Source organism: Apteryx rowi, unplaced genomic scaffold, assembly GCF_003343035.1.
Source record: "Apteryx rowi isolate R43461 unplaced genomic scaffold, aptRow1 scaffold_938, whole genome shotgun sequence".
In the NCBI taxonomy this organism is placed as follows: domain Eukaryota; kingdom Metazoa; phylum Chordata; class Aves; order Apterygiformes; family Apterygidae; genus Apteryx; species Apteryx rowi.
The window spans coordinates 220,797-243,075 of NW_020451247.1; the positions used below are offsets into that span (position 1 = coordinate 220,797).

Genomic DNA, 22,279 nt, shown 5'->3' on the forward strand with positions numbered 1-22,279 from the left:
AGTGCTTGTCCATTTCCTCTAGCAAAGGGCTGGTGCAGGGGTAAAACACAAGCAGAGGACAGACGGGGACCCTAGAGTCTGCAGACAAGTAAGTACATGATGAATTATGCAGTCTCCAGGATACCCAGTGCAAAACCTTAGGGAATTGCAGACAGCCTGGACTGCCCAGTCTCAACCCAAGTCAGTCACAGCTACAGCAAGGCCTGCAGAGATCTGTTGTAGCAGGCCAGGACCCTAGGGTTCTGGGCCCAGGAGCAACAGCCATGTCACTTACAGTCTCCTCCTACAGACTCAGTAACTCCCAGCCCCTAGGAGATGAGCCTGTGCAGTTCTGGTTGGAGTTGTTGACATCATTAGAACAGCTCTGAAAGCTGAGATAACAGGCAGCTCAAGAGAGCAGGTCTGCTCCTTTAGGGAGAGGAGCAGAGCAGGCACAAGAAAAGGCACAGCCTTGGTTCCTGCAGAGAGATGCTTATACAGGGCCAGCAAATGAATGCCAAGGCTGTCTCTGTTGTAAGGGCAGGCTGGGATCTGTTCCCAGGACTGGCAGTGGAGCCCTACCCCTGCCACTTTGTACTGCTGCAAAGCTCTGTCTCATACCTCCATGGCCTTGCTCATCCTCTGCTGGATCTGCCATGCCTGTCTGTCTAACTCCCTGATGTCCCTTCTGTGAAGCTGGGGACACAGATCAGCCTCAAGGTCATCACAGGGTTGTAATTCAGGTGCACTGAGGGCTGGAAAGGGCACCTCTGCCAGGATCCCAAGCCCTTGATCCCCAAAGCCCCATTCTGCTTCTCAGACCACCTGGATCAAGGTGTCAGTTTCATCTGAGAACTTCCCCATCCCTGGTTCCCTTCTGCAAAGCAAGGACACAGCTGTATCATCAGGGTGTTTCTGCTTATGCCCAACTTTGTTTTCCAACTGTTTTCCCCCCATACTAATGGGAATGGGGCTTTACTGGAATGAGGTGCGTTGGTACTGTGCAGGCCACCACGGCAGCTTGTGGCTCTCTAATGTGCATCTGTTGTCCATGGCCTCTCCTGCCATCCAGTCCCTGTGGCGTGCGCTTAGTGGGCTGGGTCTGTGGGTCTCTCCTGAAGTCCTCAGTCCGTGTCTCAGAATGCTGCTGCCTACCAGTGCCTGAGTGTTTTTCTCCCTTGTTTTGTTACTGCTGCTTTTCAGTCCCTGTTTTCTTGTCTCCCTACAGGCCTCAAACCCTGGCCAGTTTGAGAGTGATAGTGATGTGCTCTGGCAGCGGGCACAGCTTCCTGATACTGTCTTTCACCACGGTCGAGTTGGCATTAACACAGACCGCCCTGATGAAGCCCTCGTGGTCCATGGCAATGTGAAGGTCATGGGTTCGCTGATGCACCCTTCAGATATCCGAGTGAAAGAGGACATCCAGGAGGTAAGGGCTGGGAAAACCAGCCTACGCTCAGGGTGACTGGGGATCCAAAGAGACACCACAGACAGTGTGAGTGTCCCTGTGAGCCTCTTTCAGCTGACGATTTTGACAGTAACATAGTCTTTCTGGAGAGGCTGTGAGCTGCCTCTATTGACCAGACTGGTAATACCGCAGAAGTCCAGCTGTTCCTATCTGTCCCAAATGCAGCCTGTCCACTGTGTCCTAGGGAATATTGGCTCTTCCACTGCTAGCCAGAAGTAGGAAATGCAGAAGTGACAAACCTGGAAACAGCTGAATACATCGACCAGCACACTGGGACCTGAAAGAGCCTCGGTGAAAGACTCAGCTCTGCTCTGCTCTTAAATCCTTTCGGCTGGATGTAGCCATACAGAAAAGCTGAATGCAATGAAGTCTCATATTTATGAGAACTATCTCTGTCCTGTGCCTGGTGTGCAATGGGGCTCAGTCTTCTCCTGGCTTCACTGTCCAAGAAACGTGTCCAGTGACAAGAACTGGAGATTAACTCCAGTSCAAATGCTGTTTGTCCATGTGACTGGTCTGAGTGGGGTTCAGGGCTGTCTCATGAAGTGCCTCAGGCCTTTGGGACCGGTTGCAAAGGCATTACCATGAGCCCTAGTGCATTTTGCTGCTTGGGGTCAGGGTTATGGGAACTTAGGAAACAACACTCCATTTATGAGTTGCATGTGTCTATTTTGTCCCAGGTGGACACCACAGAGCAGCTGAAGAGGATCTCCCGTATGCGGCTAGTACACTACAACTACAAGCCTGAGTTTGCAGCCACTGTGGGCATTGACAACACCTCTGAGACAGGTAGGGCCCCCGCTTCACACTGTGGTGCCCTGCTTATGTCTGCAATGCTGCACCTTGCATTTTGCAACCTACAGTGACATTTTGTTTGTAGTGCCCAGTGCCACTGCCCTGGCCTGCCTGGCAGCTGTAGCATGCCTGCCAGCTCTGCCCTGGGGCAGCCCCCGGAGTGGTAGAGACATGTGTGGTATAGAGGTAGGAGAGAGGGGGCTTCTCATCACCTCAAGTTTAGGCATCTAATGAAGCTCCCTCTTTAGTGAGTAGGAGAGAAAATGGCACCTGCCTCAGATAGCTCAGAGCCCCTCTCTTGGTCTGTGATAAGACTCTTCCAAATCCACACTTCTCTTCAGGGATACAGAGGGAGCCTGGACACAGCTGTGCRTTATAGCAGGGTGATGCAAATACCCCATCTCCATACTGTGAGAACCAGCCGTGATTAAACAGCCTCTGGCTTCGCTGTTCTTCATTCACTCTTCTGTTGGTGAACCTCAGTGGTGTATAGGCTACCCAGGCCATGGAGCCTCTGATGAGCTCTGCATGGCCATGCACAGGCCAGGATGAGTGGAGGAGTTCCCTTGAATCACTACCAGTGCAGAGGGGTCCTGCCAGCAACCTCAGGGGCTAGAGAAAGAGTTGCAGCAGGACGAGCCCTGCCTAGACCGCTGTGACCTACTGTGCCATTTCCACCCAGGTGTCATTGCTCAGGAAGTAAAGGAGATCCTCCCGGAAGCTGTGAAGGACACTGGGGACCTGGTCTTTTCTAATGGGAAGACCCTTGAGAACTTCCTGGTGGTGAACAAGGTCAGTGGCAGCCTGAAGGGAAAAGGAGGGCCAGTGAGCCTGGGGAGGCCACTGAACCTGGGTCAGGGGGGTTATGGAGAGAAGTTTCTTTTCTGTTTTTCTTAGCATAAAATTGGAAATGGAAGAGTGAAAATGTGGAGCCTGGGAAATGATTCTCAGACAATACCACCTGTATGAGTTTCAGACCTGGTTGGTCTTTCGGGTGTCAGGAGCAGACCTGAGTAGACAGCAGAAACCAACAAGGAAGAACTAGCCTGATGTTGGTAGAAGTTGGCAGCATCTCCCTCAGGAAGGGCTTCTTGTTGGCAGCCTCCTGTAGGGAGGCTCTTACTCATAATCTTTCCTTTCTAGATAAGATAAAGGGGTTATGTCAAGATAACCCAGAGCACCTGGCAGCCTGACCTCTCCCTAACCTATGGCAGCCTGCTTGCTGCTCTGGGTGTTGAGGAGACAGCCTCCCATGGCATATGTCCATACTGTTCTCTCAACAGCTGCCAGCTGTCTCTTGCATCACTCTGTCCTCGCTGCCCAGAGCAGGGATGGCCAGGACTTGAACTTAGTGCCTTGTTTCTCTTTTGTGGGAGGCTAGGTCCCTGCAGTTACATCACCAACTAGTAGCAGCTGGGAGCAYGAGCTTTTGGATTTTCTGTCCCACCTGCACATGGCCAGCCTGTTGCTGTTCGCCAGCCCTCAAACCAGAGCTGGGTGGAGTATTCTTGCATGGTGCAAATTGCAAAAGGGCATGTTACAGCAGGCTGTGTGGTTTGCCCTAGCTGAGCTCTTCAGCCTCTGAAGAGGCATCTACCTGCCACTGCAAATTATCCATGACATCTAAGATTCTTTGTTCTCAGCACTGAACCAGTACGCAAATGAGATGTGCTGCCTTAGAGAGCTCTGTGTGGGCTCTAACATTTATTGTTTTGGTAGAGTTTGAAGAGAGTATCTCTTGTGCTCACATCTAGGAGCTGTAGAGATCTGGGTGTGCCCTGCTGGGTGGTTCCCTCCGCTCCTCAGTGCTGGGTATTTCTGTGTAACCTTTCTCCTGGGGTAGGGCATGGGATAGCAGTCTGAGTGGCTGGACCCAGGATGAGAAGCAGGAGTGCCTCCATGTGCCAGGCCACTTAGACTTCAAGCCTGTTCCCTGGCAGGAACGGATATTCATGGAGAACGTGGGAGCTGTGAAGGAGCTGTGCAAACTGACAGACAACCTGGAGACCCGCATCGATGAGCTGGAAAGGTGGAGTCATAAACTGGCCAAACTCAAGCGGCTGGATAGCATGAAGTCGACTGTGAGCTCTGGGGCATTCAGGTACAGGCCTGCTGAGGGTAAGGGAGCAAAAGGGATGTCTCCCTGCAAGCCCAGGCAGCCTTAAATGCCATCTCGGTTTGGGAAAGTGAAGCTGGGAAGGAATTGGGGGGAATCTTCCCCCTCGGTACTGTCAGCTCAACCTGGGAACAGTGGGGTACTGATAGTTGCCATTTGGCCTGTGGTAGATTTCAGGGTTCTGAGACTGATGGGTCAGATCTGCCATGCACTTCCCAACATCCTTCTCTCAGACCAGCCCAAAGAAACCCGGTATGAAATTGCCTCTTCATTCCTGCAGAGCTAGTGAACAGCTTCCTCAAGGTGAAGAGCTTCTCACACTTCCAAAGTCATCCTACTGACCCTAATCTGATTATGTGGGTTTTGGGGCAGAGTTCAGGCTCTTTGGGCAATGCACCAGCACTGCATCTGTCCCTGGAGCAGATTGAGTGACAGTGAGTTTGTGACCGTCGTGTCGCACAGAAACTCCTCCCCCAGCAGACACAGACATTTTTTGTCTGAAAATTGCTCTGAGTGCGGTGCCCTGCACAGCTCAACCTAATTCCTCCTTTCTCCTTGCAGCCAAACAGGAAGCCAGTTCAGCCGTGCGGGAAGTGTACCCCACAAAAAGAGGCCGCACAAAGTAGCCAGCAAGGTAAGGAACCGTTCCCAAAGGACAGTGCTGTGCCAGGAGGAGGTTGTCTGTCCAGAAACAGTTGTCTGCATCGTTCTCATGTCTTCTCCTATGCACGTTACAGAGAGGAGACCCTGTCAACTCCCATTTTCCTGCTCTCTCCTACCTGCGGCAGCCTTTTAGACCTTATGCCTTACAAAAACATTATCTGGCTTCTGCACTGAGGTGTTTAGGGCTTGCAGGGAAGCAGGAAGAGAACTTTGTATGGGCTGGGTGGGATGGGCCGTACTCTGAAGCAGAGGGCCAGAGTGGTAAGGYGCCCTGAGTGGATTTTCTGGTGTTTCTCTTGCAGTCACCATCAGTTGTTCCGGAACAAGCCTGCATCAGCCAACGCTTCCTGCAAGGAACTATCATTGCCCTGGTCATCATCATGGCATTCAGGTAAGACTGTACACCCAGCCTGCCTCTTCTCCACACTGACTAAGAAGGATTTCCTTCTTAGTGTAGCGTGCTGGGGATCCCTGCTGCCAGCTGGAGGAATGATTTTCCCCTTTCAGCACATGGGTATTGTCGCTGCCCTTGCTGGAATAACCAGGACCAGCTCTCCTTGGTGTCAGCAGACTGACACCTGCTTGCCCAGGCCTTGTACACCATACTTGGCTCCATCTGCAGGCCTCTGTCTGTCTGGCACTAGCCAGACCCTTGTCTCCCTCAACTTCCTCATCTCACACATGTCACCAGTATTTACCCAGACTCTAACCCTTGCAGTGCCACCCCAATGCCCATTCAGGTCTAGGGAGAGGAGGCACATGAATCACTTGTCTTAGTTCAGCAGCTCTCTCCTCTCTGTCATTTGTACTACTGAGCCATGGGATGTGCTGAACAAAGAGTCTATATTCCTACAACTCACTGGTTTGGCCTGGRCCAGTCTGACCAAGCTGTCCATGCTGGAAGCGCTGGATTTGCTTCAGTTCCCAGAAGTTATGTCACTTCTCGCTGCAATCTCAAGGGTTCTCAGCACCAGTCTGTGTGGCAGTAGGGAAGCATACAGGTGCCTTGTGAGACATCTTTCCCTGTCACACCTCCCCACTTCCCTTTCCCTCCTCAGAACAAGCAGGCCTGGCTTTCACTGCCATCCCTCGGGTGAACAGTGAGAGGCTGTGGACCTACAGCTACTTTCATGGGCTGAAATCCCTTGGAAGCAGGTCAGCACCATGACATGTCCCTTGCCCCWTGCCTGTCCTCAGCCTGTAATTCTGTCCATCTTTCCAGTGTGGTGTCCATGTCCACCCTCTACGTGCTGAGCTTGCGCAATGAGGAGGACCTTGTGGATATTGATGGGTAGGTACCTCTGGGTTTTGTGGGAAAATGAGGTGACTGAGGGGTCTCTGAGACACAAATTGCTGCAGGGTGATTGACCATAGTTCCAGTGAGTCAAGCTGTAAATACAATCAAATGCTTCCTTGCATCCAAGCCTGCTGTCAGGAAAGTTGTCTGGAGTAAAAAGYGAGGAAGAAAGAAGAAAAAGAAAATATCCTGTTGTTTGGCTGCTCACATAGCTACTCGTGGCCTGTCTAAATGTTATTAGGGTGCCTCTTCAGCTGGACTGAAACAGCATAGCTGCACTGATTGCTGTGGGGGCTGAAGCAGTCTGGGCTAGGTGAGGGGTTTCCTTCTGCAAACTGTCCTTAGTGTGGGGAGAGCAGCCAGGGAATGGCCCCAGCCCGGCAAGCTTGCACGTGGACAACCTGTGCTGGGCATTTAGTGTCAGCACACTTGACTGCTTTTGGAGCTCACGTTACTAGATAATGAGTTTCTTTTTCTCTCTCTCCCTGTCCTATTTCTCTCCTTCCTGTTTTGGTTACTTCTCCCATCTAACCAACTTTCTTTCCACCCTCTCTTTAATTTTTCCCTTTCTTGTTTTTTCATTTCCATTATCTTCTGTATTCTCTTTCATTCTCTCCTGTTCTCTTCCYCTACCAACCTCCCTTCTCCTTTCACTACCCTGTAGCTCTTTTGCTGTGCCCACTGCCTGTCTCCTGGCACTCTTTCGGCACAGGGGTCCTGGGGTCCCGGTCGCTCTATGCCCACGGTATGTTACTCTTTCATTATACTGTTATTTAATTGCTGCATCCCTTCTCTCAATTCCTATTCTTTTTCTTCCATCTGCACCACAAAGCAAAGAGTCTTGAGCGAAATGTGAAGGCAAAGAGAGTGATATGAATATCCTTCAGCAAGTGGGACTCCAACAGGAAGGATCATGGACCTCATCAGGCAATATGGAAGGGGCATTAGGATTAGGGGATTGAAGAACCACTTAATCAAAGGCTGAATAAAGAAATTACATATTTTAGGTAGAGCAGGAATGGGCAGTCTGAGAGGAGTGAAAACAATATGTAAAAAAGATAAAGACTTTGAAGAATTAGCCAAAAGGATGTTACTACCTCTTTGTATGTGGGTAGCTTTATTGTGAAGGGTCACCCTGGAGTAGGGGACAGCTTAGTGGGAGAAAAAAGGACAGAAAAAACCTAAATTATTTCTTTTTATAAACCATCACCACAGGGAATGTTTGGAAAGATACCGACACAGTTCTTCTGGTATCTGACCCAGGAACAGGCAAGTTACTGAAGTGCCCAGCTGCTCAATAAACTCGGCTCCTGTATTTTACAGCTTCAGGAAAAGTAATGTTAAAAAAAAAAAAAAAAAGAAAAGAGTGTCTTTGGGAGATATGGCCTGCACATCTTTCTTACTGCAACACAGGGAAAGCTGGCTGAGTTACTAATTAGGAACAGAACTGTAAAACACCTCAGTTAACATGAACTGCAGGGATGCAGCAATGTACTTTCCTTAAAAGGAAAACGTCTTATCTGTTTATCAGAATCCTTTGAACAAGTCAGCAAAATACTGCATAAAGAGCAACGCAAGGCAYAATTAATGTGTTCTTTTAAGGACTCCACAGCAGAATGTTTCATAAGAGGCTATTTAAAAAATTAGTGGCCATGGGATGCAAGATAAAGCCATGTAAGAAAAATGTTGACAAGACAGAGGAGGAACATGAGGGATGGTGGTAGACTTTCAGCTGGGATAAAAGTTAGCACTGGAGGGTGATGTCCACACTGCCTCTAGGAGACTGGCGTTGTGTCTCCTTTCATGCGGAAAGAAATATATGCGAGTGAGGTATGTCGTGCAGATGACAAAATGGTATTTTGATTTCTCTAAATGAGTGAAGACTGCATTTATCTTTGAGAAGCCTTGCATTGGCACAGAACAAGCTAAATGTGGGACAGAAAAAACTGAGCAGTTCCTATGCCTCAGGGGCCCTGGACAGGAAATCTTGAACATCTTTGTTAGGAGTGCAGTAAAAATCTCTGCTCAGTCTGTGAAGGTGAGACGCTGCATTCATCCTACCTCTCTGCAGGCAGTAGCTGAAGTGCCCAGAACTGGTGTTGCTCTAGGCTGCCTGTACGGACAGTGGAGAGAAACTGGCAGCAGGAGACAGCAGGTCCTCCCCTTTCAGATCTGACTTGCCCTCTGGAGATTCCTGTGACAGCTCTGCTCAGGTCTTAGAAGCTTGAGTGAAATGCCTGAAATTATGTAGGATGAATCTGAGTTGGATTGTTTGTATTTCTAAAAAACGAGGTGAGGAATAATCTGTCTCTGATTGATAAAGGACTCTGCCCTTAAAGAATGATGAGTGCTTGGAGCMCACCATGGCCTAGAGTGTTGAGACGCCGGCACTGGGCATGAGCATGAGCATAGAGGCTCCCAGACATGGGGATTCTCAGCGCGGCTGTGTGGGGAGAACGCTGTGCCCCAGGGTCTGAGGTCATAAAGCCACCCAAGAGATCAGTATTAGAAAACAAGTTCCCTGAGGACAGATTATTCCACATGAGGGAGCATTAATAGTGTCCTCTGAACCAGCTGGGACTAGTCCCTGACAGCCAAGCAGTGCTGAGGCCACTCTACTGGGGCATTTTCTAACTCTTTGCTGTCTTTGTGGTTCGTGTGCCTCTCTCCCCTTTCCTGCGTTGCTCTCCTTTCCCTGATCACTCCATTCTGTCTCATAGTCTGCTCCTCCTCGCTGCTGCGCTCCTCATGTCTGCTCTTGCTCCACGTACCAGGTTCCATCACCCACTCACTGCTACAGTTCACTTCTCCATGTACATGTTGTCCCCTGTGCTAGAGGTTTTCACATGTATTTTCCTGCATTTTAGGTCAAATCAGAACTTTGATAAAACTCAGYTGGTGCCATCCACAGTTGCGTCAGACAGAGCCAGTGACAGGACCCCTACGCACCAAGGTAGGTTGCGGCATGGCAGAGTGCCAGCCAGAAAAGCACTGTGATGTACTGTAGCGCAGGGTAATGAACGCGGATGTACCTCTGTGCCAGGGGCGCTCTGGCACTGTCCAGCTGTTATGTTGGGTGGTCCGGAGGCTGTGTTTTTGYGGAGTGGATGCCCAGGGCTCTCAGTGCTGCTGGCGTTAGATGTCCTCTCCCTTGGCTTACTCCAAGTGTCCCTGCTGTTTGCCCTGCAGTCACAGCGAATGCGCATGACTCTGTCTACGGCTTACCCGGCCAAAGCGTGCTAGCGTGCTTCAACCCACCGTGTTTCTCCATGTGCTGCTCTGCTGCTCCCACCAACGTCTCCTCCATTGCCCTCTCTGAGACCAGCCCCACTCGTGCCACTAACCGGACAGGTAAGTACCAATCCAAGAGGAGGGAGGTGCTGGGACAGTGCTGAGGTGCATCGGTCCCACTGTTGCTTCATCTTGTGGCCCCAGCCCCTCTCAGCTCATTTCCTACCTCCGCACCTTACAAAAAGGACATGCAACCCAGCCTTCGAAAGATACCTGGTTTCATCAACACCTGCTGCTTGAAGGTGTTGAGACCCGCTCCAGCAGGCAGCCTGTGGGGCAAAGGGTGATTGCCGGGCTGATGAGCCTTCACTGCCACTGTGGCATGTTACAAGCATCCGTGGTCATGTAAGTGGGGACTGGAAGGTCTCTGGCAGCTGCCTGCTCTGCCAGCATGGGGCCATGAGAGGCTAGGCTGGGCTGGCCAGCATGCCCGAGCAGCCGTCCCTTGCAGCCTGGCCTCATTCCTGTGTTCGCCATGAGCAGTATTTTGACAGATCATGAGGTATGCTGCCTCTTGGCTGTCCGGGCAGTGCTTTTGCAAGCTTCCTTGCTCTGTTGCTGTTGCAGGAGGAAGGGCGCTTCAGGCAGTCCCTGGAGAGCCCTAAAACCCCTGGAGTCATGCCTTAACCCTGTCTTAAACACTGCGTCCTATCAGACCACAGCTTTGTTCCCACAGCCTGTTGTGGCTTCCCTTTGCTGCAGTAATCCCACAATTCCCTTCACGCACGGAGGGCTGGGAGACCTCAGCTGCTCATAAGGGTATAAAGTGGGGGCAGAATGAACCCCCAAGCTTGTAGCTGTTCCCTCCGCACTGGCCCCTTCCCCGCGGGCGAGCTGAGGCTCCCTGGGGCCTCAGAAGTTGGGACGGCTGCCCGGCTCTCTCTGACTTGCATGAGCACAATCTCTCCCTCTCTCTCTCTTTCCTTCACAGACCAAAGTCAGATCTCGCTTCTGCCAGTGACAAATATCAAAGCCAAATCCAGGGGTGTCACCGGGAAAGCGACCTCCTACGCCAAGTGGCCAAAGACACCTGACAGGTCTCAGAGCTTCGGCAGCCCCAATGCCAGCCCCTCCTCCCCTTTCACCCACATCCAGGGCAAATCCAAGTACATCTCCAACCTCTCGCTCTCCCGCAGCAACTCGCCGCTGGGGCAGGCCCGGCAGCAGCGCAGTGTCAAGCAGCCGGTGAGCGAGTGGCCCCACGCAGAGGATCTTGGCACGCATGGTAGGTGGGCCCTCTCCTCTTCCGTCCCTGTGACAACACTTTTCCTGGGCTGCCTCCTGGTGTCCTTCTGCATCCTCAACCAACTGAGGCTCATCTGTCCTGCATGGCCCTCTCACTGTGTCCCTATACTGTGACAGAACCACGTGGGTCCCAGCCCTTCCGGAGCAGCCGGATTCAATCTGCAATCCTCCCCTTCCTCCCCCACATGACCTGCACTTTCTGGCCATATTAGCCAGCTGCATGGTTGCCATCCTGAGCTTTCCCAGTTCCCTTTTGAGGCCACCATGCCAACATCTCCTTTCCTGCTCCCATCACAGCTTGCTCAGCTATTTCTAAATCAGACCTAGAGGAAGACATACACAGATTCAGACTTGCTGGCACCAGAAAGGAGTGCCAATTACCAGCCTATGGCACAGTCTGGGACATCCCTTCTCAGGTGCAGGAGGCAGGCCCAGGAATATCCCTTCATCTGTCCCCAGCTCCCTCGGTGCAGTGTAGAGCAGTAATCAAATCCTCAGAGCAACTGTGGGGTGACCTTGCTTAGACAAGGTACCCAGCTGCCTAACATGGGCCAAACACCCAGCCAGAGAGCAGAAAACTCCAGGCTCCAGGGAGAGGGACACATGGCAAGGGCATAGGACCATCTCTGGAGCTCAGATTGACAAGGGTGCCATGTCTGGCTAGCAGGCGTGATTAAAAAGATGTACAGTAAGCAGTGCCTGAGAGATCTGGGAGCCTTTCTTTGTCAGCAAGCAATTGCACTCTCCACCRTGAAGATTCACGCTCAAGTTCAGGTCGAGGTGCCAGGAGCAAGAGGGATGAGTGGCTCAGCTACCTGGGTTGTCCCAGGGCTGACGAGCCTACAACCCCTCCAGCAGCCAAGCCACGCCATGGCAAAGCAGGGTATGACCATTGGGAGCGGGGTGTGCTTTAGCTCAGCCGGGGCCAGTACTGCATGAGTGTGAGGCGGGCTCACCCAGACCATGACTGGACATGGTGTTAGCACAGTCCARAAGCACTCTGACCCCCGCCTCAGACACAATGATGAGGAAAGGCAGTCTCAGTGCCAGGCATCCCTTCCAGCCCTCCTTTTGCTCCTCTTAAATAATCTGTTTCACGCCCACAGGGCCAAGCCCAGTGCTGCATTCCATCCGGATTGTGGAGATCAATGTAGCCATCCAGTCCCAGTACTGTGCAGCCAGCGATGCATGCAGGTGAGTGAGGCAGGGCTTGCTGCCAGTGCTCTGGTGGCAGCAGTGCTGTGGAAGCTCCAGTAAAAGGAGCAGATAGCCAGCTCCTGGAGCCTCATGCCTTCTTCTCTCCTGCTACCATCCCAAGGCAGCCCATGCTGCCCCTTGGGCAGAAGTGCTGGGACTCTCTCTGGACTCAATCCCTGCTCCTTTGCTAAGAGTGCCAGCAGGAAGGTTGTTGCCCCTCCAGACAGTGATTTGGTGATGAGCTTGGGAACTAGGCTGGGAACCCCTGCCCTCTGAAGTCCTAGCCAAATAGAGACTCTGGGTCCTGTCGTGGGCCATCTTACAGCAGGATGAACTGATGCTGCAAAGTCTAATGCTCCTTCTCCATCCTCAGGGCTGGAAACTTCACCTACCGCATCCCTGTCAGCCAGCTCACAGCAGTAAACACCAATCTGACCCTGGAGATGAAGTGAGTGAACTCGACTCCTCTTTTGTATGTTTCTGTTCCTGGCAGAGACCAAGGGCTGCAGACCATAGGGTGGGTAGGGATCCACCAAGATCTGTTCAGAGGGAGAGGGTATGCAGTGTGTCAGTCAAGAGTGGATAGAGAAGGAGGTGAATCCAGAGACTAAGAAAAGATTGATGGGGGTAATGGTCTAGGAAGTGGAATTCAGAGCGGGAATTCAAAGATGATGGGAGTGGTAAGCAGCAATCACAAGGAAGCATCAGGAGCAGCTGTGAGCAGAAGTTTGGGGGGAACTTCCACTSCTGTGGCTTGCAGTGGGCCTGTGGGGTTTTGGGAGTGACAGGACAGACTGGGAAGCTGCTGGGATTAGATTTCAGGGTAGTCAGTCTGCTCACTTGAAGTCAGCTGGGTACTAWGCCATGTGGCCATGCTATCATCTCCTGCACATGCTGGGAAAGACACAGTAGAGCCTGCTCCCTTCCATGATCTCACTGTGTCTTTGTCTCTCTAGCACCTCTTCTGTTGTGTCCATCTCCCTTTGTGGCCTTGTCTCTAGTGACCCATGCCAGGATGCTGCAAGCATGGACAGCTTCATCAATACCACAGACACACAGGTAGGGAGGCGATGGCTCACAAAGTCCACACACTCACAGGCAGCCAGATGTTATATGTCATCCTGGCGCAATGCAGTTACCTCCGGGGCAGGGGGGGGGACTTTAGCAGCTGGGCTAAGATAGTACAGAAGTTGCTTGAGGAAATTCATGCTCGGATAGCCTTACTCTGCACTTGCTAATGTAAATGTACCTCAGACATCCCTGCATGCCCCTCCCAACAGGGAACTGTTTGCCAGCCTGATACATGAATCACGGATGTTGTGGTCACTCATATGAAATCATCCCACCCAACCCCTGTGCCTGAGCCCGAGGACTGTTAGGAAAAGCCTGGACCAGGCTGCATGTTGCTGTAACCTGTCCTAATGAAAGTCTTTCAGGGGTATCCCCCACAGGTCTCTGTGTGCTGAGTCTGCATCAGCCTCTTCATGATTCATGATTCCCTCTGGACTCACAAAAAGTTGTGTGTGTAGGGGGAGGTTGGCAGTATGTTAGAGGAAAAAGTAGTGCTAGGTTACTGTAGCTCACTCCTTCCAGGGCAAGGGTACATGATACGGCAAAAAATGAAAAGTGCTGGCAGTGTTTTTAGTACCCAGGAGGTGTAAACAGTATTTTTTTATTTCAAACAAAAGCTCAATCCCCCCCAGGCCAAGGGAGGGTTTACACTTTCAATAATTACACCTACTTTCCCCTTGATTTCTGTGATGGCTGAAGCAGCAGCCCAGTTGGGGAACTGCCCTTCTGAAACGCTGAAGAAGCGTGGCGTGGACATCCACGCTAAGAGCACAGGGGTGATGGGGAGAGGGCCGGCTTCCAGAAGAGGCAGAGCAGAGTCGAGGAGCTTGGCAAGCACTGTACTCTGCGTAAGCCCAGTGTTTCGTTGCGTGTTTCACCAGCCTTTTCCGCAAACTAAAGCTGTGGGCTAAGCCAGCTTCCATGCTTGCGATGCCCGTGGAGCTGGGTGAAATGGTTGAGTGGAACAAAGAGGCGCTCTTGCCTCCAGCTCCGTTGCTGATCCTGGCTCCTCCGCAAAGACAGCTATATAGGGTCATTCGGCAGAGCGGGATTATGTATTTCTTTGCCAATCCAGCCCAGGAGAGAGTCCCCTAATGTTCAGGGCTAGTCTCATCCCARCTATTGTGTTTTCTTCCCCAGGAAACAATGCACCGTTGGCCTCTAGTGATGATGTCTTTCCGGGAGTTCACGTACCACTTCAGAGTAGCCCAGCCCGTGAGTACAAGTTGTCTTTTCTGTTGTCCAGGGCTGAACGGGGAGTGGAGCAATGGGACCACAGCAGAGTGGGCAGGGCTGTCTCTGCTCATGGGTCTAGTGGCCGCATCGTGCTTAGAGCCTGCCACAGCCCCGTATGTTGTAGTGGTTCCTTTGCACACGGTTACACGTGTAGTGGAGGAAGGTAATTTACTTGGGGAACAAGTGCCCRCTCATGCCCTGGGAAGGGAAGGGCAATGGAAGAGCAGACCTGCTCACRCACAGGCCTAGAAGAGGGCATGATTTGTGTATCCTGAGGCAGTATGTGAATCCAGGCGCTCACCCTTCGCTGCCTCAGCCTGTAGTTCGGGCACAACTCCCTTGGAGTATGTATCCTGCTCCTATTTGTAAGCTGTTTTTCTTGCTCTATTCACATAGGGTCGAGCTAACTGCAGCACTGCTCCTGAGCAGATGGGACATCTTTTCACTGACTATTATTTTCAGTTTTACTGGCTCTGCGAGTGAGTCCTGGCAGTGCCAGTGCCCTCTGGTTGGAGAGAGGAGGGGGACTGGTGACACTGGGGAGACTCCTGTACACCCTCCTCCACTAGCCCCCAGCCCCACCTTATCCCTGTCTCCTGCTTTGGGTGTGGAGCTGGTTTGGTTGTGGCCTGGTGACACAGACACTGAAGCACAGCACAAACAGAGCACAGGACTTATGCCACAGAAACACAACCRGTCCTGCGGTCTCTCCTGGGCTGACTCTAGCACCAACTCCCACCATCCCACGCTGCCCTGAACAACTCTYTCCTTCCCTTATGGGGACAGCTGTGTCCTCCGTCACTTCTCCCTCCCCCTGCTACACTGGATTTGAAAGCATTACACTGGACTGTATGTGGATGGGCCTGCCATATCCCAGAATGMGACTGGGAACTCCACCCCGTACTGGCCCAGTGGTTCCAGATGTGCTGCATTAGCTCTCTRCAACACTGGAATTGCTCAACACTGGAGGCCTTTCCAAGACTGAAACACTGGAATTTCTTCTGGAAAGGAAGGCTGTGCCTGGACGTACTGGAAGTCATACACTGGAGTTGCTGTTCCTTTTAGTTGGCCCAGGGCCATCCCTGGCAGCCCTATTCCACAGATTCCTGGTGGCCCCAGGATCCATGAATTGCGTGTTCTCTGCCGATGATAGCAAGAGAAAGGGCAAACACCGCCGCTGCAGCTTCYCTCCCTCTCCTCACTGTACCCTAACCTCCACAGTACACAGGTCTGGATGGATAAACTCAAGAACCTCGYTAAGACACTGCTAAAGCTGTGCCCAGGCCCAGCCATGTGTGTGGGGGGACATGTCATCAATGCATGGGAGAAAAATTACCCCAGAGTCGCCTGCCTTAAGTGTTGTGGGAGCCCATTCGTTGTTTGGCAGCAGTGTGGCCTCTCTCGGTGGATGTGGAGCTGCTCAGCTGGCTGTAGAGTCAACACAACCACCTCTGCCCAGATGTGCTAGAGGGAGACCCACTAGCAAAGCCTGCTGCACCCTGCAGAGCAGGATTGGGGTTGTTCCGGACGTGTGGGTTGGTTTCTCTGCACCACCTGGTGAATGCAGCTCTGCTGTCCGATGGATCGCTGCCAAGCAGTGAAGAAAAATGGCTAATCTTCTGCCACCACAGAGGGAGAAATGGCAGGGACTGCGGGCCCTCACTCTCACTGTTGTTCTCAAAAAAAAAAGCAGTTATGTTGAGTGTATTTTGGGTATTTTACTGTTACAAGTTCTTAACTTGCTAAACTACTGAATTTTTTTTTAAGCCGTATAAAAACGGGCCTCTTAATTCTGTTGCTATTGAGCTATGTGTGTCTCACATAGGAAACCAAAGGGGGCCTTTGCTAAGCTCCACGTTAAAGCTTGACTGCTACAGTGGTGCTGGGATATGTCAGACTGACAGCTACCAGCGCCCACGCGTCCTTCTCCCCATCCCGCTCCAGCACCTCTTAGTAAAGAAGGAAACATCTACACTCCTGGAGGCTGAGCCACTACCAGGTTAATATTTTTTTTTTGAGACTTTTTTTTTTTTAAGGTAACAGCAGCCACCTCTGGGGAAAGGAAAGGGCAGTGAGGGGGGGRAAAAAAAAAGCCACTCTTCCTTCCTGAAGCAAACTCGAAAAGTGACTTCAGAGGAAAAAAAAACCACACCAAGCAAACAAAGAAACCCTTGCACAGTCCTGTCACTAGCTGTAGGCAACTCTAACCAAATTAGGCTTGGGCAACCGCATCGGGGCCCCAGCTGCTGGTCTTTGTTGCCTTCAGTGGAGATGGCTGCAGCAGTCCATTTGCCAGCTGCAGGCCGTTTTTTTAACCAGCACTGAAGAATGCGTGGTTCATATGCCCCGATGCCACCACCAGCTGGCTCTGCTGTGCCAGAGAAATGAGCTGCCAGATGCAGAGATGGTTCCTGTACGAATCTCTTGGGATCATTCTCCAGTCTGGGGAGCAGTTTTATCATCTCCCTTGTGTTTCCTGTCACCCATTTCAGAATTTCTTTCTGGGCCTGTCCTGACGAAGCAGCCATAGCCCTGCAATTCCTGGTGTCATCACTAGCCATTAGCATCTCTGCTTCCAAAGGACCGGACCCTTTATTTGTACGGTGGTTTCAAGGTCAGGTCTTCATTCCCATTCTGTGCCTTTGGGCAGTAAATATTGTTAACGACTCTCGTTACTAAAATGCACTTAAGCCCTGGCAGCTAGGAAGCAGCGTGAGCAGGGACTTTCAGGCAACCAAGCGAGTRTGCAGCTAGAGGACAGCCTCCTGCCCAACTGTGGGGAGCTCGGAGAGAAAGCAAGAAGGCCTAGGGCTTGGTCGTAACTCAGCACAAACAGGTCAGCTCTGTACTCAGTAGGACTCTCTGTTCCTGCCTGCAACTCGTAAGGAAACCCAGCGCAGCGCTCTGGAGAGGACGCTCAGTGCTCTTCCAGTTCTTCCCTCCACCTGCCCTGAGCCTTTTTTTTTTGCTTGGCCTTAAACTGGAAAGTTAACTTTCTTGGCAGCTTTTATGCTCCACTTGGCAATCAGCGGCCCAGTGTGGCAAGTTCATATTCAGGTGAGTGAATATGYGCTCTTCTGGGTCTGCTCAGCTGAGAGGTAGTGTTCTCAGGCTCGGTTGCTGCTGTCCCTCCTCTCCTGAGCTGGACTGAACGCCTGCGCTTTCATTTAGCGACTGAAGAGGTAACTGGCAATGTCATGAGGGCCAGAGCTGAAACACTGCCTGCAATCACCACCACCCAACCAACCCCCCACGAAGTTCTCAGAGGTAGTGGCTGAGGTGAGCTGAGATCCACAAGCGCATCTTACCCTCCTGCAGGGGAAGCCRTTCCTGGAGGGGAGGAATCAATCATCACCAGAAATGGGTTAAAACAGTCCTGGCCCAACAGGAGATGGAGAGTCTCTCAGGTATCCCTGTGACACTTAGGCATGGGGTTTAACGAGGGGCCCTAGCAAACCAAGTGCCTAAGGGCTACAGGAACATCTCTAGTGCCTTTTTCTGCTAGTAGGACTCTGTGAGGGAACAGTGGCTTCCCACACGTGTGTGCCTCAAAAACGGTAGTCAGTCAAAGCCATGAGACAAGGCAACACCTAAAATGCAAAGGCCGGTCCTACCCACGTACGGCTGTTTCGAGCAGCGTGGCAGTGGGCTGACAGCGGTCTGTGGTATTGAAAGAAGTCAGACATTCAGAATGCAGTTTTTAGTGTCTTATGTCGCAACAGCAGCCTTTATCTTAACGTCATAAATCGTATGCCAGTTGTATCAGCCACCAGGCAGCAATACCAGAGCAAGGCAGAAACTAGAACTTAACAGGGTTTTTTTTAATGCTGAAAGGATGGCTTCTAAGCCCATGGAAACAGCTGCTTGTACAGACTACCTGACAAGATGTTTCTGCCCTACTCACCTGCAACTAAAGATGCTCTCCCCATCCCCTTCCCAAATCAGTGACAAGAAAGAGCTAACCATGAGGCCTTTCCCTGCATGAGCTGGAGGGAGCTCTGAGCCAATGTCTCCAGCCTTGCAGCTTAGGGAAAAAAACCCTCTTTTCTGTCCCAGCTGGAAACTAGAAACTTCATCTCTCTAGATATGCTTGGCAGGAGGGAAGGTAAGTGTGAAAATGAGGCCACTTTCCAATGTTTGGCTGTTCTGCAGTTTGTTTCAAAAGCAAATTCACAAACCTTCTGTCCTACCGTTAAAGCTTAAAGCCTGTAAATAGAGACTATGCCACCACTGCAAGAATTAAGAAAAAGTAAAGCACTAATTTGTTTGGTTTAAATGTTGCTGTCACAGCTTTAATCAATGTATATTGCCAGCGAGTTTGTAGAGTTGCATTCTTAGCAGATATTATTGATTACTGGTTTTTATTTGTGGGGAACAAGTGTGGTTTCCCTCCTTTCTTTCTGATTTATATTTATATTTTGCTGAATTTGCCTGCTGAGTCTCCGGATTCCCCACATTTTTTGTTTGGCTTATTTAGACTTTGTTTTATGCTGGAGGTAAATATACCCATATAAATAAATATATAAATACTGCTTTGTATCCAAGGATGGCTCCTGGCTGCATTCCTCCCTTGACCTGAAAGAAGTCTTTCAATTCAGTAGTTATAAACTGCTTCTCACSAAGCACCAAAGACTGAACACTAGCGTCAGCCTGAGTTTCCAGAAGTGCCCAGGTGGCGTCAAGGTCAAAACAGTCCTAACCTGTGGCTTGCTCACCGTTATGCAGCATGCTTTAGAACAGATATAAAAAGGAGCTATCATTGCTCATGCTTCAGAGGGCAGGGGCAGATCCAGAAGCATCTAAGAACATCTGCACAGGGAAAGCTTCCTTCCAAAATAGAAAATTAGAGCTTTAAAACTGTAAGCTACCTGCTGAATGTCAGATTCTAAAACCTAATTGCTTTGAAAGCTGGGATACAAATGCAACAGTACCTTTAAAATGTAGTTATGCCTGCCGCAGGTAAATAAGTCATGACTTAGCTGAAGGCCACAGTCAGCTGCAAGGTTGTTCTGCTCAGTACTTCTCAAGCGTTCCTCTGAAAATCTGATTTCCYGCAAGCATCGTTTGTGACACTTACTGCTGCTGCGCCCAGTAGGCAGGCGTTACTCTTGCTTTGCATCTGAGGAGCCACACCAACCTACTACGTGGTAGCTCYAGACAGAAGATAGTTTGCAAGTGCTGTTTTACTTATGCCAAACTGTATGTTCACCGGGCCACTGCTGCACTGCCACCGTCCGCTGCCAAGTCACCTTGGAAGCGTGGAGCCTGGCTGAAGAGCAGGACCAGATGCTTCCATCAGCTCCATTTCTAGTGCCAGACTTCCCARCGGCACACTACAAATGGTAAGTGAACTACTTCAGAGTGGTCCCTGTTCCCCTCAGCCTCTGCAAGGAGCAGTTAGCACTGCTGCCCCAAACTCAGTCCAGAGAGCTGCTAGCTCAGGACGGCTCAACACGGGGTGAGACAGGACGCTGCTTTCCAGTAAGAGGGTGAGGAAGGCAGACGGCAGTGAAGGTTGAAAGATATAAGAGCAGGCTTAGAAAAAAGCGGGAAGCACTTTTTTCTAGGACTCTTTCTGCACTAAGGCACAAGGTGGCACTGAAGTGCTTTCCAGGCATACACAGCAGTGGAAATCTATGATCAAAACCAAAGGAGTTGGAGTTTAAAATCCTTGGGATTAAGCTGCAGCTGATTAAAATGTTCTTTTTATGACCATGGTTTTGAACTTACCATTTTTTTCCTGTAATGCCAACCGTGATACTATTTGGGTCCAGATATGTCTAGAGGTTTAAATACTTAAGACAGGTAAAGATCAGAAAGTTCAGAAGTGTAATTCTCAAAAGCAGAGCTCCTAGAAAGGAACACTGAATACCACAGGATGGTCACACTTTGGAACCAAGTCAGTTTTGATTTAGGCTTCTCCTGCACGGCCCTGCTGCACAAAGGACTACACAGATGAGAAAAGACCAAGATAAGTACTCCCACCTAGTAAAGACAAGAAATCTTTTGGAGAGAATGCATCCTTTCTTTATCCCCCCCCCCCCTTATGTTACTGCAAAGAAATTACACGTACTTTGTGCAGCACATTTCTGTTCCTGTCAGACCCATGGCTCCCAGTCTTTTGGGGTCACAGGACAATGCTGATCTTCAGGGTCTGTCAGAGTGATAATACTGAATATCACTGAAATCTATCATAGAAAAAAAAAGCCTGAAATGCAATAGCTAGTTTCACTGGTTAGCTGCATGCCACTCACTACAGCCTATGAACTTCATTTCCAAAGAAAACTGTTGTCAAGCTGCTTAAGTTCAGTATCAGCGATGCTTGAGTCACCACCAGTCACAGTTTTACAGCATTAACTAATATCTCCAGTGGAATGTGTGTCTAAATTCCAATTACGTGTTAAACAGCCTAGAAGGAAATCGGAACTATGCTTGATTCCTTACAACAGAGCTGCTCCTGCTGCTGAAAACATCCTATGAAATGGCCAGTTTACTTTTGAATGAGATACAGGGGCCATTCCAAGGCACAYAGATCTTGTGCCAAGATCAAAGCAGTTTTGAAAAGCCAGGTCAAAAGAATCTAAAACACAAACTGCAAACCCAAAAGCAGATACTTCACAGAACCAGTTTTATTCAGCTTTGGTTTGTTGTGCTGGCAGAAGTCACCTGACAGGAGCACAGTCCATGTCCATATAGGCTTTGTTGTTGATGTATAAAAGAAATATAAAAAGAGCTTCTGCAAGGCTTCCCACCTAGAACCAAGCGAGAGATGAAGGAGGTCAGTGAGACAGTTTTCCCCAGAGCAGGACCTGCAACCAGACTTGCTGTTACTAAAGCTGCAGCCTGTCAGAAGGGAGACATTGTAGAGGTGAGCTTAGAGAAAGCTCCACGCGCATCCTGAGGGGCAGATCCTTTATCACATTTGTTCAAAAATGATACTGCTAGGTCCAAAGGACTCCTTGAGCAAAGAACAATATATGACAAATACAATTCCTTAATGCCTCAAGCTAGGATTAATCCCAATTCTGCACGCGTAATTCACAGAAAAGGGTGGCTGAGTACAAGAACAGTCTTCAGCTATATTATCCAGCGGTCACTTTGTAGCTCAGGTATTGGCAGAAGTGCAGCTGATGCGCTCCCTGTGCTGCAAAAAGCAGTGAGCAGCTCTGCATCTGCACAGATGTGCTGCTTCCAGGGTCRTTGCGCTTCTCAAGCCAAAGGGCTGCCCTGCAGGGCCTCCCGCAGGACAGCTGGTGTCAGGACACTGCTGTTTGGTTGTTCAGACATTCCCCAATTTGCCCCTAAAGGAAGGTGGGTTTTTTGTAAAGCSCAGCCTCTCCCAGCTCGCCACAAAGTTACATTTCCACGAAATCCACACGTGCAGAATTAGCATTAACGAGCCTCAGCGAGCTTGCAGCTATGCCAGGTTTACCYGGCTGCTAAAGACGCAGCACCCCGCGCCCCCCGTGGGCTGCCCAAGCTGTACCTGGGCTCCTTCGGCCCGGCCTCACACGTAGATACCGACCCACAGCAGCAGGAACAGGACCCCGAAGCCCATGAACAGTGAGGCCACCAGGGAGATCAGCAGCTCCTTATAGATGTCCCGTGTGTACTTGGTAGAAGTCACCTCGTAACTGAGAGCTGGGGGTTAAGGCAAACACGACCGCGGGCAGCGTGGGGGCGGCTGGGGGCAGGAAGGCCCCGGTGGTGGTGCAGCGCCCCCCGCCCGGCCTCCCCAGCCCTGCCGCGGCAGATACACAAAGAACCAGGCGGTGAAGAACATGCCGATGGCCAGGAGCACCACGGTGAGGTGTGGGAACACGGCCGGGTTCACTGGGCTGGTGTATCTGCTCATGGCTTCCAGCTCCTGCGGGGGGGAAAACCACGCGGCTCGGTGGCTGCACCGCTGGGGCCTGCCGGG

At 50.9% G+C, this 22,279-nt stretch overlaps 2 protein-coding genes across 2 annotated transcripts in view; one reads left to right on the plus strand and one right to left on the minus strand.

Moving 5' to 3' along the window:
- MYRF (myelin regulatory factor) overlaps nt 1-15,147 on the plus strand; it is an 84,590-nt gene extending 69,443 nt beyond the window's left edge. The window contains exons 12-27 of the mRNA XM_026091975.1: nt 1,208-1,408; nt 2,128-2,236; nt 2,925-3,034; nt 4,183-4,343; nt 4,920-4,992; nt 5,324-5,412; nt 6,244-6,312; nt 6,983-7,063; nt 9,186-9,271; nt 9,508-9,669; nt 10,541-10,834; nt 11,961-12,048; nt 12,425-12,499; nt 13,008-13,110; nt 14,263-14,337; nt 14,755-15,147. Coding sequence (XP_025947760.1) covers nt 1,208-1,408; nt 2,128-2,236; nt 2,925-3,034; nt 4,183-4,343; nt 4,920-4,992; nt 5,324-5,412; nt 6,244-6,312; nt 6,983-7,063; nt 9,186-9,271; nt 9,508-9,669; nt 10,541-10,834; nt 11,961-12,048; nt 12,425-12,499; nt 13,008-13,110; nt 14,263-14,337; nt 14,755-14,841 — 1,863 coding nt within the window. The 3' untranslated portion in view covers nt 14,842-15,147. The remainder of the gene's footprint in view (nt 1-1,207; nt 1,409-2,127; nt 2,237-2,924; nt 3,035-4,182; nt 4,344-4,919; nt 4,993-5,323; nt 5,413-6,243; nt 6,313-6,982; nt 7,064-9,185; nt 9,272-9,507; nt 9,670-10,540; nt 10,835-11,960; nt 12,049-12,424; nt 12,500-13,007; nt 13,111-14,262; nt 14,338-14,754) is intronic.
- A 5,822-nt stretch (nt 15,148-20,969) lies between these two features.
- TMEM258 (transmembrane protein 258) lies at nt 20,970-22,248 on the minus strand. Its single transcript, XM_026091976.1, has 3 exons — nt 22,116-22,248; nt 21,845-21,992; nt 20,970-21,110 (listed from the first exon to the last, which is right to left on the minus strand). Exons 1-2 carry the CDS (start codon nt 22,211-22,213, stop codon nt 21,866-21,868), a joined length of 225 nt encoding a protein of 74 aa, XP_025947761.1. The 5' UTR covers nt 22,214-22,248; the 3' UTR covers nt 20,970-21,110; nt 21,845-21,865.
- Between the last annotated feature and the right edge of the window lie 31 nt (nt 22,249-22,279).

What these genes read in the sequence shown, in the direction of transcription:
- TMEM258 (XM_026091976.1), bottom strand. Translation starts at nt 22,213, where the DNA reads ATGAGCAGATACACCAGCCCAGTGAACCCGGCCGTGTTCCCACACCTC. An exon ending in TTCACCGCCTGGTTCTTTGT is followed by an intron (nt 21,993 to 22,115) that starts GTATCTGCCGCG and finishes CCCAGCTCTCAG; the next exon opens with TTACGAGGTGACTTCTACCA.